Source organism: Accipiter gentilis, chromosome 20 (genome assembly GCF_929443795.1).
Source record: "Accipiter gentilis chromosome 20, bAccGen1.1, whole genome shotgun sequence".
NCBI lineage: Eukaryota > Metazoa > Chordata > Aves > Accipitriformes > Accipitridae > Astur > Astur gentilis.
This window is the reverse complement of record NC_064899.1, coordinates 12,632,196-12,646,624: the sequence shown is the minus strand read 5'-3', so window position 1 is coordinate 12,646,624 and position 14,429 is coordinate 12,632,196. Positions and strand designations below refer to the sequence as shown.

At 39.2% G+C, this 14,429-nt stretch overlaps 1 protein-coding gene across 1 annotated transcript in view; it reads right to left on the bottom strand.

Annotated features, from left to right (window-relative positions):
- Positions 1 to 14,429, bottom strand: part of PHLPP1 (PH domain and leucine rich repeat protein phosphatase 1) — a 140,161-nt gene that overhangs the window by 49,666 nt on the left and 76,066 nt on the right. The window contains exon 3 of the mRNA XM_049823786.1: positions 13,155 to 13,280. Within this exon, the coding sequence (XP_049679743.1) occupies positions 13,155 to 13,280 (126 nt within the window). The remainder of the gene's footprint in view (positions 1 to 13,154; positions 13,281 to 14,429) is intronic.

Sequence of the window (14,429 nt, the reverse complement as noted above, 5' to 3'; positions counted from 1 at the left end):
CCACCAACTTACAATCAAAGCCTAGTGACAATCAAAGTCTATAAGAGCTTCTGAACTCTGATGAAGGAGACATCACCCAACCTTCTGGGCAGAGATAGAGCCCTTACCATAAAGCACCCTGAAACTAGAGACATCAGGTTTTGCTGGCACAAGTGAAGTAGCTTGCCACTGAAAGGAAGGCCAAGGAGTTCTTTTCTTCCTTTTTTTCCTCTCCAATGCAAGCTACACAAGCCTCAGGATAAGTGGTCTCTATCATAAACACACAGCCGTAAGCTTCGAGAGGAACAGACGGTGCAGTGTTTTTCTCTAATGCGACCGTTAATAATCCAGTCCTCCCACATCCATTAAAAAGCACAAATCTTTGTTACTCAGTTAGTTCAGTCCTTTTGTTACTGTAGCTACTATTTTTCTTCCCCTTGTAGTATTAGACAAAAATTATTCATAGGCTATTCTGAGCAGCCATTTCTGAAAGCTAGGTATTCGGTCTGTTTATGGTGCCAGAACCTGCCTGGTACAGTACAGTTCTCATCACACTGAAAACACAAGAGATGAAAAAGCATTGACACCAGTTAAATTAAAAAGGAGAATGTGTAATTTCAGGTGTAATGCTTACATACACTGTGGCTCCAAGTACTTGGTTGGAATGTGATATGAACAGTAATAAGCAACCCAGCAGTGCTTAGCAAGACATGTTACTCTAAAAATATCTAAAGTACCAGAACTCATAAAGCAGCCAAATCCAAATTCTACTCTCGTCTCAAAAAGGATGCAAATCCTCTCTTAAAAATCATCAAGCCCTGTGGAAAAAAACTAATTAAAAGTAATTTTGTTTTTACAAGTTGTATGTTCTGGTTATTTGTTTCCTTGTTGTTTGTTTTTTGTTTGTTTGTTTTTTTAAAGGAATCACTTTGTTATACGAAGAATTTAATTAAGATTTTCATGCAATTAACATATACTGAATGATGCCTCTACCAGAGAGAGAACCATGAAAGTTAAAACCACATTTTAAAAGGTGTTAGTTCTGGACTCAACTGTAATTTTACTGAAGCCTTTTTTGTTAGCAAAACAGTACTCTAAGAATTAACTTCTGAATTGTTACAAGGGATACTCATATAAACAAACACAGTTATTCTCACAGGCAGGGATAAAGACTTTTCTCTTTTCATTGCCTAATACTGTGCTGTAACAAATTCCTAGAGAATAGAGGAACAAGATGAAAAACAAAGAGTGACAAAGGAGAGCAACATCTTAACAATAGTTTCTTTGGTTCACCAGAAACTTTCATCAGTTGTTTTGAAGTTGAGTATTGAGATTCTGAAATTATATTGTCCCCAAATCAAACAAGAAAGGGATATTTCAATCTTGCAATCATCTTCAATTGACTTAAATGCAGAAAGACTGTGCATGTGTGTGTTTGCTGTTGTTCATCAAGAACAAAGTATTTTTCTAAAAGATGATACAGCTTTTAATAACACACTGGGTTTCCTTGACTCACTGTGGGGAATCACTGCAGAGATAAGCTGATAAAGGGTAAGAAAATGCTGACTAGAATGTCCCTCACAGTCAAAGAATAAAAAACACCCAGAGGAAGGGACATTATTTGCAGAAAGTAGGGTATCCACTGGAAGAAAAAAAACCCCAAAGATACTCGACTGTAAATAAATACCCCGACAAGTTATCTGGGCTGGGTTCAACAGATCCATGCTCCAAGAAGAATAGTGAAGAGAGTCAGTGTGGTAGCAATGGTAGAGGGAAAGGCTTTCTGGATACATGTGGAACCTGTATCAAGCGCTCATTATGGCTTGTTTGGTGTTTTCTTTCCGAAAACTTTAAAAGTGTACCTGTTTTATATGCTTTACATATATATATAAAAATAAAAACACAAGCAGCACAGTTCATGACTCCCCAGGCAAAAGAAGCCATTGCCCAGACCAACCCCTCTGGAATGACTTCTCATCACATCTTGAACTGCATGCATCCTTAACACTTGTTTTCACATGAAACCCCTGTTGCATTTCCAGTACTAATAACATGGGGAAAATGGCTGGGGCTATGACCTTCTTGGAAGATGGTGTATGACACCCTCTCAGGTATGGTAGCTACAGCATAAGCTGTAGAGTCAACGCCTGTCTTTGCCAGAGAAGCAAGACATGCAACCGTTTGACAGTAGGGTACCTTGAATATATAGCAAGATCTTGTACTTTTTGAAGTTCACTTTTCAGTTGGGATTTTAATCATCACAAATATAAAGAAACAAGATAAAATATGCAGCTTTCTCCATTCCCTGGATATGATTTTTAAACACTTTATGGTCCATCGTATTGCAATGTCTCCCACTGTAATACTAGAGGAGTAGTAATGGGGTAAGGCCAAATTCAACTTTGCACATCAAACCGCAAAGTCCAATAGAAGACTTTTTTTCCAGTTACTATTGCAACCTCAGTTATGCAGCCCTGGCTTACAGTGGTTTAAGTTCTTCTTTTTTTCAGTCTCCATGTGAGTATGGCATACTGAAGTGCAGTTTCAAAGAAGTGGTATATAACTATAATGCATGTACTACAAAGAGCCCTGGATCTATCCACTGCAAACACCGAAAAACTGTCATCATGCTTTTAAGTTTCCCCCAGCAGCAATAAAATGCAGATTTATTCTGCGAATACCACCACAAATAATGCTGCTGGAGAGCTCTCTCCCTCCCTTAGGCAGTACGCCTTCTGCTACTCCCCACCTAAGTGTTGCACATGTGGCAAAGAACTAGGAGTCTCCCAAATATGAAAACTTGCTTTTAAATATGTGTTACTTGTGCCACAATAGTACTTATGAGCATAAACAACGATTCACAAAAGCCAGCAGTACCTTAAATAAAAAAGGTTTTGCCAAGGTGTTTCAATTTTTTTTTTTTTTTTTTGGTTAATATTTTTAAACAAGGAAAAGTATTTCAAGACTGGTGAAAGTATGTTATGGGCTCACTGTAAATCCTTAGCAGCTGGCAGCAAAAATACAGAAAAATACTTGTATCAACCAATATTCTTGTCTTTTCTTGCTACACAGGGCTAAAAAACCCACTTTGCTTTGTCCATCAGTATAATGCCACCTCTGTCATCAAGCTATGCAACAAGACTGATTACCGTCTTTGTTTTAAAGCCTTGGCTATACTACAAAAATGATCTGTTGCTGACAATGGATGTCAGCAATGGACACAGCTGAACCCAGCTGTATGGACAAACACAAGCCTTGTTTACACAAGGACATCTTTTGGTGTGACCTGTGGTGTGAATTTAAAGCAATGTAATTATGTCTTTTTCCTGTTTACCCTCATCCCATTCCCTATAGCTCTATTCAGATAAGAAATTACTATTTAGGACTTCAACAGAAGACAATTAAAATAACCAGACAGCCCACACTGTACAGGCAGCCAAATTCCCAGTCTGTTTGAACTGAGTTGACGATGTTAAATTACACCTGCTGTAGACACGCTAATGCAAAGGCAGTGTAATTTTTCTCCTTTCGCATTTGTTTTTAAACAGTTCGATAATCATCACATCCTACCAATGCCTGCATAAGGCTTAACTAAACAGTGATATATGTGCTTGAAATATCTAAACTAACCGCTTAGAGCAAACAGGTTCTCCCCACCTCAGAACTAACCTTGCTTCAAATCCTAATCCTTCTTTCTATTCGAACATCAAAGCCCCGCTCGGCAGAGAGGCCTCCCTCCGCTGAGCTGAACTCCACAGCCAGGAAACACATCGGTGCCCTCAGCCACAGCCAAGAGCTGAGGAAACGAGCTAACGCCAAAAACCTTCATGAGAGAGGGGGGAAAAAAGAAATTAAAAGGTTTTCTTTTTCTTTAAAGCCATATATTCTCATCTTTAAATGACAGCTTTTAAAATGGGTGCAGTCCAAAGAGTGAAAAGGTAATGGCTTTTCTGGCCTCTCCTTTTTGTCTTCTTTCAAACGTTAAATTAGACGCACGCTAACTCAAGCTAAGGGCCTTGGAAAGAAAAGATAAACCTCAGCAGAGGCTTGAAAGCACGTCACTCAGCTTCACAAACCCAACAGGCAATGCCATAGGTAAGAGCCGTAATCGCCTACTAAGACGAAAGGCAGGAGCGCACGCCGGTGCGGCAGCATTCACAGGGCTTGTGCTTCTCACCCGTCTCTCCTCTGCAGGCGATGCAGCCAAAAGCCTCCGGTACAAGTACCTCATGCCAGCAAGACTCAGGGGCACAAAGATTATTTAACTTGTCCCTGCTCTCCGCTCCTTAACTCTGAACAAAAATTTATATCGCATGCAGAAATAACTCACTTCTACTTTTGGCCCTTGCACAAAGCTGTAACAACTTAACTGAAAACAGTAGTAGCAAATATATGTGGGGGCAAAATGTGGAGGCAATGAAGCAGAAGTTGCACTCCTTCACCCCTCATGTCAGAAGTCCAGAAAAAATTTCATAGATGTGAAAGTCAGTGTCCCAGGTTTAGCATCAAGATATTGAAAGTGAGAATTCGTTTAAAAAAAAAAAAAAAAAAAAAAGGCGACATTTGTCACCCGTCATTTGGAAACGTTTGGTACTATCTGAAGTCATTACCAGAATATGGGCATTTTTGTTCTTCCAGGAGGAAAAGTGTTCTTCTTTTAGAGGTCAGGTACTGGTATCAATATTACACAGGGAGTGATACCAACACTGTTACCTTGGTGGTAGTCATGCTGGGATGTTCGCACTGATAAGATCCCTGCAAGGACAAGGGTTAAGATGCAACTTGGAGTTAAGGGCCAGTAATTAACTGTAGCATTAAGCTACTTATAATTCAGACATTTGAATCTCCATTTGGTGGGAACAAGGAATATTAGCATCCTTAAAACAGCCTGACTGAAAACAACAATTAGTCTGCAAATATTGCAAAACAAGTGACAGTCTCACAAAAATTGAGAAATACCCCTTTTTCTTCTTACAACTTGTTTTAGATATAATTTTTTACCAAAAGAAGCTGCTGTACTGCCAGCAAGCAGACTTCGCAATGAGCAGCCCTCCAGCAAAGACTTTCTTTCAGCATCTACTATGGATTTCAGACACCTGGCAGTGAGACTTCCAATAGACCTTCACTTGCCTGAGTCTCCTCAGTCCCATGTGGAGAGGGTTGTGGGGTTTTGTTTGTTTGTCTTAAATAAGAGGTTATGCTAGGTCCTCAGGTTCTGACCTAGGTTCTCCTGCACAACTGCATCATATGGATTAATTCTACAGTGAGATGAACTCTTTTCACGCCATTATTTCACAGTAACTCAGAAAGGCCTTCTGACCCAAGTGTTTTATAATACAATCACGAATATAACTCTGCTGGCCCGGGGCCTAAAACTGGTCTCCAGTACTCATTTCCTCTTCTCCCTAGAGACTCTCCTCCTTCTCTACGGACTGAAGAAGCCTAAAGACACCAAACGTCCGTAAAATTAGTTATTGCTAATAATTCCTCTCCTTTTTTCCTCCCTGCTAGACTTTACTTAGAAAGGCTCTCGGTGTTACAGCCATTCAGTTTCAAGGCCAACGCAGTTATCACCTTAGACATACCAAAGTACTGTGGCAATATGTCAGTCCCTGCAACTCCCTCCAGCCCCATGGGGTCTGCTCACCACAGACACTTAGTTCCCCTGAGCTTCATTAAAAGCAAAGTTACATTCCCCCGCTCACTCCCACCCTTCTACCCCCAGAGATTACTGAAAACACTTTGGCATCCTCCTGGATTGAACACACCTTAAAAGGTAATATCTGCGACACCTCACTGAGCTTCTAGCTGTAAGCCATGGCGATGCTTTCCTGTATTTATGCAAGAGCTGCAAAAATTCAGCTTCAATAATATCAGAACCTGATTTAGAGGCTTCAAAAGACATTACTTGAAAGCTATTCCAGATGTGTGGGCGATACCTAGTTTTCTGTTCTCACTCGGCTGCAATACTTCAATAACTACTCTATTATTAGCTGAAGGCAGCAAGTCCAAAACAAGGACTACAGACTCCCTAAATTTCAGCAAGGAAAAAGAAAAAAAATTAAAATAGCGAAGCCATTGTTTCTCTAGAACATAAATTAAGAGAAAAGCTTGAAGTCACCAATTATACCACTTTGGAATCAGCTGAACTATTTTGACATAGGAAAACTAATCAGTTGAGCCAAAACCCCAAGCTTCCCTCCTGAACCATTAAGAGAGAGACTACACTGAAACACACTTAGAAGTTCATTTCCAAAACATCAACTAACCTCTAACAACAAAAAGCACAGAAGAATACGTTTTGTGGGGAAAGAGGAGGAGGAACACTTTCAAGTGTTACCATCAAAAGAAAAACAAAACTGGTTTTAAGTTTGCTTTGCCCAATCTTCTGCTTTCAGACTTGAGGTGACAAGAAGCCACCCACAGCAAGAACCACCAGATATGACTACAGAGCAAAGGTCCCAAAATTGAAGATTTTGTACACACACAAAAAAGGAAGTCGAGTTCCACATGGAAACCAGAGGTTTGTTTATGTTCGAGTACTTGTAATCACTGCCAAAAGGAAGCTGTGGGTTTATTTTTAGGGATCTATTTTTAGAGAAAGCATTATCTCAATATTGTCATTTTATGGTATTAGAGGAAAAAATGGTTTCCTTGTACTAAACTTAGAGTCATCACGTTTCCTGTAAGTAAGGATCAGCTCAAAAAAAGCTCCACTGAAAAAAAAGAAAATCTTTCAGGGTTCTTTTTTCTTCACTAGGTGTTGAATCAACAGTTGCAAACAGGCCAATGGTGCTGCTTAGTCTCACAAATGTGAAGAAACCCGGATAGTTGTTATCCTCAAAGATTTGGTTAAAGGCTCTTTTCAAAAGATGCCACTGATATTGTCATTATACTAAACTCATTTTTAGGTCATACTAATATAGAGACTCATTTTCAAGCCTTCAAGTGCTAGTGGAACAAGAAACAAACCAACTACTGCATGGTCACCCTCTCAGCAACCAGCACAGCCCAGAGCTCCAACCTGTCCCCAACAGACATGTAAACACGGTAGCCCACAATCAGGATGGTACATTCAAACACATGGACTGAGACTACAGAGTTATAAGAAAAGGTCAGAAACTCCTAACTGCAACACAAGTAGTAAGTTTGTTGCACGTAACAATTGTCTCTAGAATTGCCAAAGGTAATAACCAATAGCCAAAGGTAAAAGCAAAACCACTCATCTAGAAATTCAGATCTCATGGAAACTAAGGTAAAGTTCTCTACAGTTTTCCTCCAGAAGAGGGATATCCATTGCTTAGGAGGCTAAACAGACATCTGGAGAGAAGATACTGCATCCAGTGACTCTAGAGTATAAACTGGCAGCACTATAACAAGTAACATCCCAAATAACTTAAAATAAACTACTTCATCCTTGCATATGATTTTTCCCTACGCTTGCCATTGGCATGGCTCTGTGGTCAAGGCTTTGGAAAAAGGTATTCTGAGCTGGTTCTGACCAGTAAACATTAGAAAAGCCTGCCCTTAATGCCTCCAGAGACAACTAAGGTTTGGTAATAAAAATCCCTGCAATGATGAACTCTGTGAAGATGTTACAGATCATGATACTATCTAGAAACATACGAAACAGGTCAATCGGCTAGTGGGCAAGCCAAGGCAAATACAAATACAACATAGGGCTAATTTAACCAAGAGACTAGTGGCTTCAAGCCTTCTTTACAGGCTAAAGGCCGTATTTTGTATTAAAAAGCTCTGCAAAGTCTGTGTTCCACACTGAAGTTGGAATCTGCACTTAAGTCTTTCTCCTCGTTGACCATGCCTGATTACGAGAAAGTCAGACATTAGCATCTGACAGTATCTGAAATAAAGATGAAGCTATAGGCACAAGTGGATATGGCTTATTACCTGTCACTTTAATTAAGGAGCAGAATCTTCTGTGCTGAAGGAAAAGGCAGTCCTGCAGTTGATTATCTTTCACTAGGCTCAAAGGTGGATGAAGCACAGCTGAAAAGCAGGTACATCTCTAGCAGTAATGCTCAACTGTTGGTCACTGCCTTTCCTCAGCACCGTTCCTGTAAAATACTTGCACAAGTTGATCATCTTGGTCTCTTATTTTGGAAATATATTTGCAGAACTGCAATCAAGTTCAGAAATACATTTTTAAATTCTATAGAATTTATTTACATAAATATGGTCTGTAACACCAAGGTCATGTGCGGTCAAAACTCTGACCTTTTTTCCTCAGCAGAAATAAAAATCGTACTACTAGAGTCATAAATAAGCTTCATCCTCTTCACACGGTTCAGACTCATACTTCACAATATAGTCTCTGAACACAATTGTCAAACTTGTACTGAAAAAATAGCTAGACGACTGAGGCAGCTGGTCAGAAGTAGGTAACTTGAGAGAAAGAAAGGTAAAAAGTTGATTTTGCACTGCTGCTTCAGGTAGGTCTCTACACAAGTTGAGAAAATATGGAGATTCCTGCTGCAGAGGCTCCTGCATTACCTACTTGCATAAACTAAGTTCAAATCAGTTGTGGTTTTCTGCTAGTTTCACGGTGCTAATAAAGGAAGAGAGCATTCTGCACTGACATGAAAGGAGTAAGACCAATATGGCAGCACACCCTTCTCCATTGAATTTGCTATTCTTGCTATTTTTAGCACTTCTTAAACTTAATGTACACTGACATCATCATTTAGTCTCTCCTTTTTCACAGCAGGCTAGGGTCGTCTGGAACACCACATGCATTTCCACTGCAGACCTGAAGACAAAGGTGACTGAAACAGGGAATGGAAAATACAAAGGCACGCAGGAGAAAATTCTTAAGCTTGCTGGTTTTTAAATAAAGGATCTCTTTTTGGATATTCTTCGTATTTTAAACAGGAAGGTTCTTTTGTGTATAGGTGCAAATCCACCCTGGCACCTAAGCCCCACACAATAGCTTATTTCCCACTAAACACGCTGTCACTACAGCCACAGTTGTGCAACTCAGCCCGGGAAGCAGTCGACGGTGTGCGCACACATACGGCTGTGTGCCTGTACATCTCTACCTATCTACATATACAGTGCAGCCACGCACAGGCAGCTTACATGAGGCAGTCATGCATTATTTATAGACCTCGTCTCTCAGCACCTCTCTTCCTCCACCTGCCCAGCTGAACCGAGCACTAAAGCAGGAAATAATTGTCGCATGAAGCTGTTGACACGCTTTCTGCTCTTCTAAACCGAGAGGGGAGAAGTTCTGCGGGGTCAGATAACCCGTCTCAGCATGCCCAGTGATGCACGTTATTTCCAAGAAGATAAAATTCTGTAATACATCCCTGCTTAAGCTCTGCCGTACTGAATTTCTGAGACGGATGTTGATACCGCATTTTAATTGTATGTCTTGGAACATGGAGAACTGATAACCCTTTTTACTCCAGCCAAACCATTCATGTCATGAGTTGTGTAGTAGTCAACACTTACAGTCATTTCACAGGCTGAAAAACGTTAAACTAAGTTTAGCTGTTAGAAGTGTCAAACAGCAGGAGCTTGCCACCACATCCCAAATACAAGCCTCACAACAGCAAATTCCACCCCTCAATAACACCTCATACGTAAAACCGCTCTCTCTTCTGCTACATTAAGGGTGTAGCTTTTTAGGTTTTGGAAGTGGCAAACTAGGAAAGCCCTCATCATGTCCTCTTCACTGTTAACTGCACATTCTTCACCTGTCCTCCTGCATTTGACATTCAAGTAGTAAACACTGGTAGATCAGAATCACTCTGCAAGTAATTGTGCGGGTTCCAGAACCATCATGCCAACTTTATGCAGACAAAATTCTTTAAAGCTATGAAGATCTCCCTTTCTTCCCCCTCCCAGTTGCATAAGCTTATTTTTCAACATTTGGCAACAGAATGAACATTAGATCACAAAGGACCAGATTTGTTGTTGTTTTCCTTTTAGGCTTCCTTAATTAGGGCTCCAGCATTTGGAAAGTAGAAGGAAAGAAATGCACTGTGGTATGGAACTATCAATATTAACGAACAAGCCACATTTCCAGCTTTTAAAAATATTCTGTTTGAGGCTAAATCAGCATATCTAAAAGTGACCTATTTGGAGAAAGTATGTCACCAAGTTTGATATTTAGGTCAGTATTTGTGCAATAATTCCAGTCTGTCCTGAAAACAGTTCTATTCACCTCAGGACACACACATATAGGAAAACCAATCCTAACACCTATTCACAAATCCCTTCCAAAAATTTACTGGGGCAGAGCATGAGAGCTGTCTTGGCTAAGATAGATTTCAATGTTAGAATGAATCAGATTATACAGAAGCAATACTCATTTTTAATTAAATTGAGCCCAAGTCTCTGCAAACATGAATTCAAATGTTCTCTAGCATACATATATTTATTGCAGCAGTGATGTGTTAGGATTTGTCTCATTCTGGAACACTATTAAAAAGTCAACATTGCCAATATTCTGTAGGGAGAAAGACTGCAGAGCAAGCATTCTTTGCAAGGTCTTCTTTCACGATTAAGGTTGTTATTTAGAAGTTAAAATAACATCAACTTCTAGCTCTTTTGAAGTATACAGAAGACAGACATGAAATTTTTTTTTTTTCACAGTTAAAAACTGAATCGAGCAATTGTAATGAAACACTTTACCAGGGATCTCCTTCTGCATTAAAATTTATAATTAAAGCTTTCATTACACTTGTAAGTTTCAGAAGCCTCAGTTTTCAGCAGCACACATCAGGAACATGAAGGACTGCAGAAAAAATACCACTGAACATAAGTTAACACAAATGTCAGTTTCAAAACGAATGCCATTAAACAACATCTATATTTAAAACAGTCTTAAATATTACTCATAATAATTCACAAAAGTGCAAGTACTATACACACCACCATGATTAAAAAGGAATCTGTAATTATCATGTGACCTAGCCCATAACAAGCAACTAGGAGCTCAGAGTTAGAGCGCCATAACATGTCCCTTCCTCAATTTTCTTGCCTTTAGACATACAATGCTTTACATGTTATTTTCTTGGTTAACAAGAATATTTCATCTTCTTTGAACTTGAGTAGCTTCCAAACACTTGAGGAAGAGTACCTCACATAAATGTTGCGGATTTTTTCCTATGTGAGAATGCTAGCTTGACTGAACTACAGAGCTGAAGATGAAACTTTTTCTCGTTTATTTCTACATGTAGATCAGGGATGATGCACCTTACAATTAGCACTTGGACACGAACAACATCAGCTAGAGGAAATTTGAGTTACTTTTGCAGCATTACTAGTTCCTCTGTTTCTGTTCTTCAGAAACAGTGTTACTGCATAGTACGTCCCACACAACTGCCTTGCATACAATCATGCTCGTCTCTATGTTTTTCAGTCTAAGGATAGAAAACCCAAACATTAAAAAAACAACTTGAAGTGGCAAAGTACTGTTTCAAAATCCATGAATCCAGAACGCCAAATCTCAGGTTTGGGGGCTGAGGAGTGGGGAGTTGGGAAAAACGAAGCATCATTTTTTCCTCAAAGCATGTTTTACCAACAAAAACCACAGCATAGTGAGTTTCTTCAGTTCTGACAGTCTAAAAAGATACTTGAGACTATGTATTTTCTTTCTACTCTTACATAAGAAAAATGGGAGGTTATCATGAGTGCATGGGGATATGTTCTCATGCTGGCTATCGTCCCGATGCTGTTAGTCATTTGGGTGAACCGGAGAGAAAGAGAGAAGCACAGCATGGCACAGAACAAGCTTATGCTGCCAGTAATTCAGAGGGGCTTTCTGGCCATTTATCTCTACTTCTGAAGTTCATTGTTTTCCACTGTTTTTCTCACTCATTAGATTTGCCTTTCATTTATCTGATGTCAAAGCCTCTGGAGATGAAAGGGCACTACTCTCCCAGAGAAAGCCACAAAGCGGCAAGAACTCAAAAACCTGACAGACCGTGCATCACCATCTCATAAAACATGCCTTGGGGATTTTTACCTTGAGCCTTAACAGACCTGAGCAGGGATGCCAGAACAGTGCCTTTCAAAAGAATTTTAAAACTTACCAGAAAAAAACTAAAGGACATCTTAAATGATGCATGTGTTGGGAGGTGCAATAGTTACTGCTCAAAGAAAGTTTGACATCATAATCAAACCTCTTAAAAAAGCCCACAACCCAGAATGTACCACGGGCAATAGGCTGGATAATACATTATTGCAATCTAAAAAGACAAACAGATCTAGTGTGCCATAAATATGTCTAAGTAGTACCACACAAAACCAAGTTGCTATAACATAGTAAAGAGCATGAACAGACAGCCCTATCAAGTATAAAACTAATGGACAGTTTAGGCCCAACTAGAAAACCAAAGAGAGAGGGCTGACAGCACAGCAAAATAACTTGTGTGTTAAAAACATAAAAATACAATGGTTCAAGATACATAACTTATTTTAAAGAGGATTTATCAAAAAAGTGGCAGGGATTAAGAGATAGAACAGGTAATTGCAAAAACAACCTTTCAACAACAAAGTGGAACCGAGGAGTCAAATGAAATAATGCAGGACCTAAACTCCCATAATAAATTGTGCTCTAAGCATAGTATAAAATTTGGTTTATGAAGGCTTTAGTTAGTAATGTTTTTTTTTTTTACTGACATGAAATGATTGCTTATTAAAAAGAACAAAAATCAAGTAGTTAAAAAACTAGAGATTCAGCAACATTTCCAAGCAAGAGAATAATTCCTTAATTCTAGAAATTTCATCTTCAGGCTCTGTGCAAGGAATGAATTTTAGAAATCCAACACTATTTTATGTTTTATTAACACCAAAACAAATTTTTAAACTGAAATTTTGACAGTTATATTTGTCATCTTTTTTGTTCTAATGATCTCACTCCATCAATCCAGCTGGATCAAGATGAGAAAAGGGAGAAAGTCCAGCACAGCACTTTGTTTACACAACCATGGTAGAAAGAAGTCTCAGTATAAATGCAGAAAAATTCACCTTCCTATTTGCCTGTTATCAAGAGCTCTCAAATTGAGGGTTTTTTTGTGCAACACTAATAGCAGCAGCAGTTTATGACAATGACCCCAGAAGAGGCATTATATCACTGCCTGGAGAAGACAGAACTGGGGGAAATGCTACAAACGCTCCATTCAGGCAGGAATTAGCACTATTCTCACCTTTGATGCTTGTCGAAGCCATCGCAAATATTCAGTGAAGTTATCGAAACAAATGTAGTAGGTCTGGCTTTGAGGTCCAGAGGAGCTAAACGCTAAACAGTGCTGGTGCTTTTTCACTTCTTCTACCTACAGTAGAGACACAAAACCGTCAGTGAACAAGAATCAAAAGCCTCTTTCCAGAAGTCCCCAGGGCAAAATTAAAGTGTGCCCAAGAGGAGCTCATCAAGTAGAGTTGGATTAACCCCCTTAAGCAATCAAGCTGGATCTTGGCTGTCAAATATTCATGAAATCTACACAAGCAAGGAATGAAAACAGCAGGACAAATGAACCAAAGGAGAAAACCACCAAGAACGTCAACATCTTAAGAAAGACTGAGCATCATAAAAGGTTTCCTAGTGAAACACATTTAAGGCTGTCTTTATACAACTTTTAAAAGTACAATTAGACTCCTGGTTATTAAAAACAGGCTTAACAAAATGCCTCTCTTACAGCCCAATTTAATTCTTTGGCATTTTTCAACTTGCTAAAAAACACTCAGAATACATCATTCTGCTACCATACACGAGAAGTCCCACACAACTTATGGTCTCAATGTCTCAGCACTGCATTCTGGAAAGCCTTTGCAAACCAGGAAGTGCAGAGTATTTATGGGGTTGAGGAAGAATATTTTTTGAGCGATAATTTAAAAAACACTTAGTTCTGTGCCAAGCATCCTCCTCCCAAGCTTTGTCAGCAGAAGCCCTCAGTACATTTTTCTCAGCTTGGTTCTCCTTTTCTTTTAAAATTTGTTGTCAACTTTCTGCTTAACACAGCCTGTATGTTTTACCTTACACGAGGCATTTCTGTGCAAAAACAACTTAGAAATTCCATATTAAGCAATTAAAAAAAAAAAGTACACAATCTCTCCTGGTTTTGAGTTTAAGAAAAAATTAAAAACTTTTTCATCTGAAAGAGAAGGCTGATGGGGGACCTGAATCCTGTCCTCTCTAGGGCGCTACAGCCAGGAATACAATTCACTGTCAAAGTTCACCCACTGCTGCTAAAAAGAGGACAATGTCTCTACTTCAGTACTTCCAGGGAAGAGTTGAAGAATCCTGTGAAGAATCATGATGAAAGGAGATAGGAAAAACAGCTCCTAGAAGGCAGCACTACTTTCCACATTGCTAGTATAGAATATTAATGAATCAACCCTAGCCTGCATATATATAGCATTGTGAAGCTTGTTTCTCTCCCAATGACTATTAAGAATCAAACTTATCAGTATGCAAGGTAAAG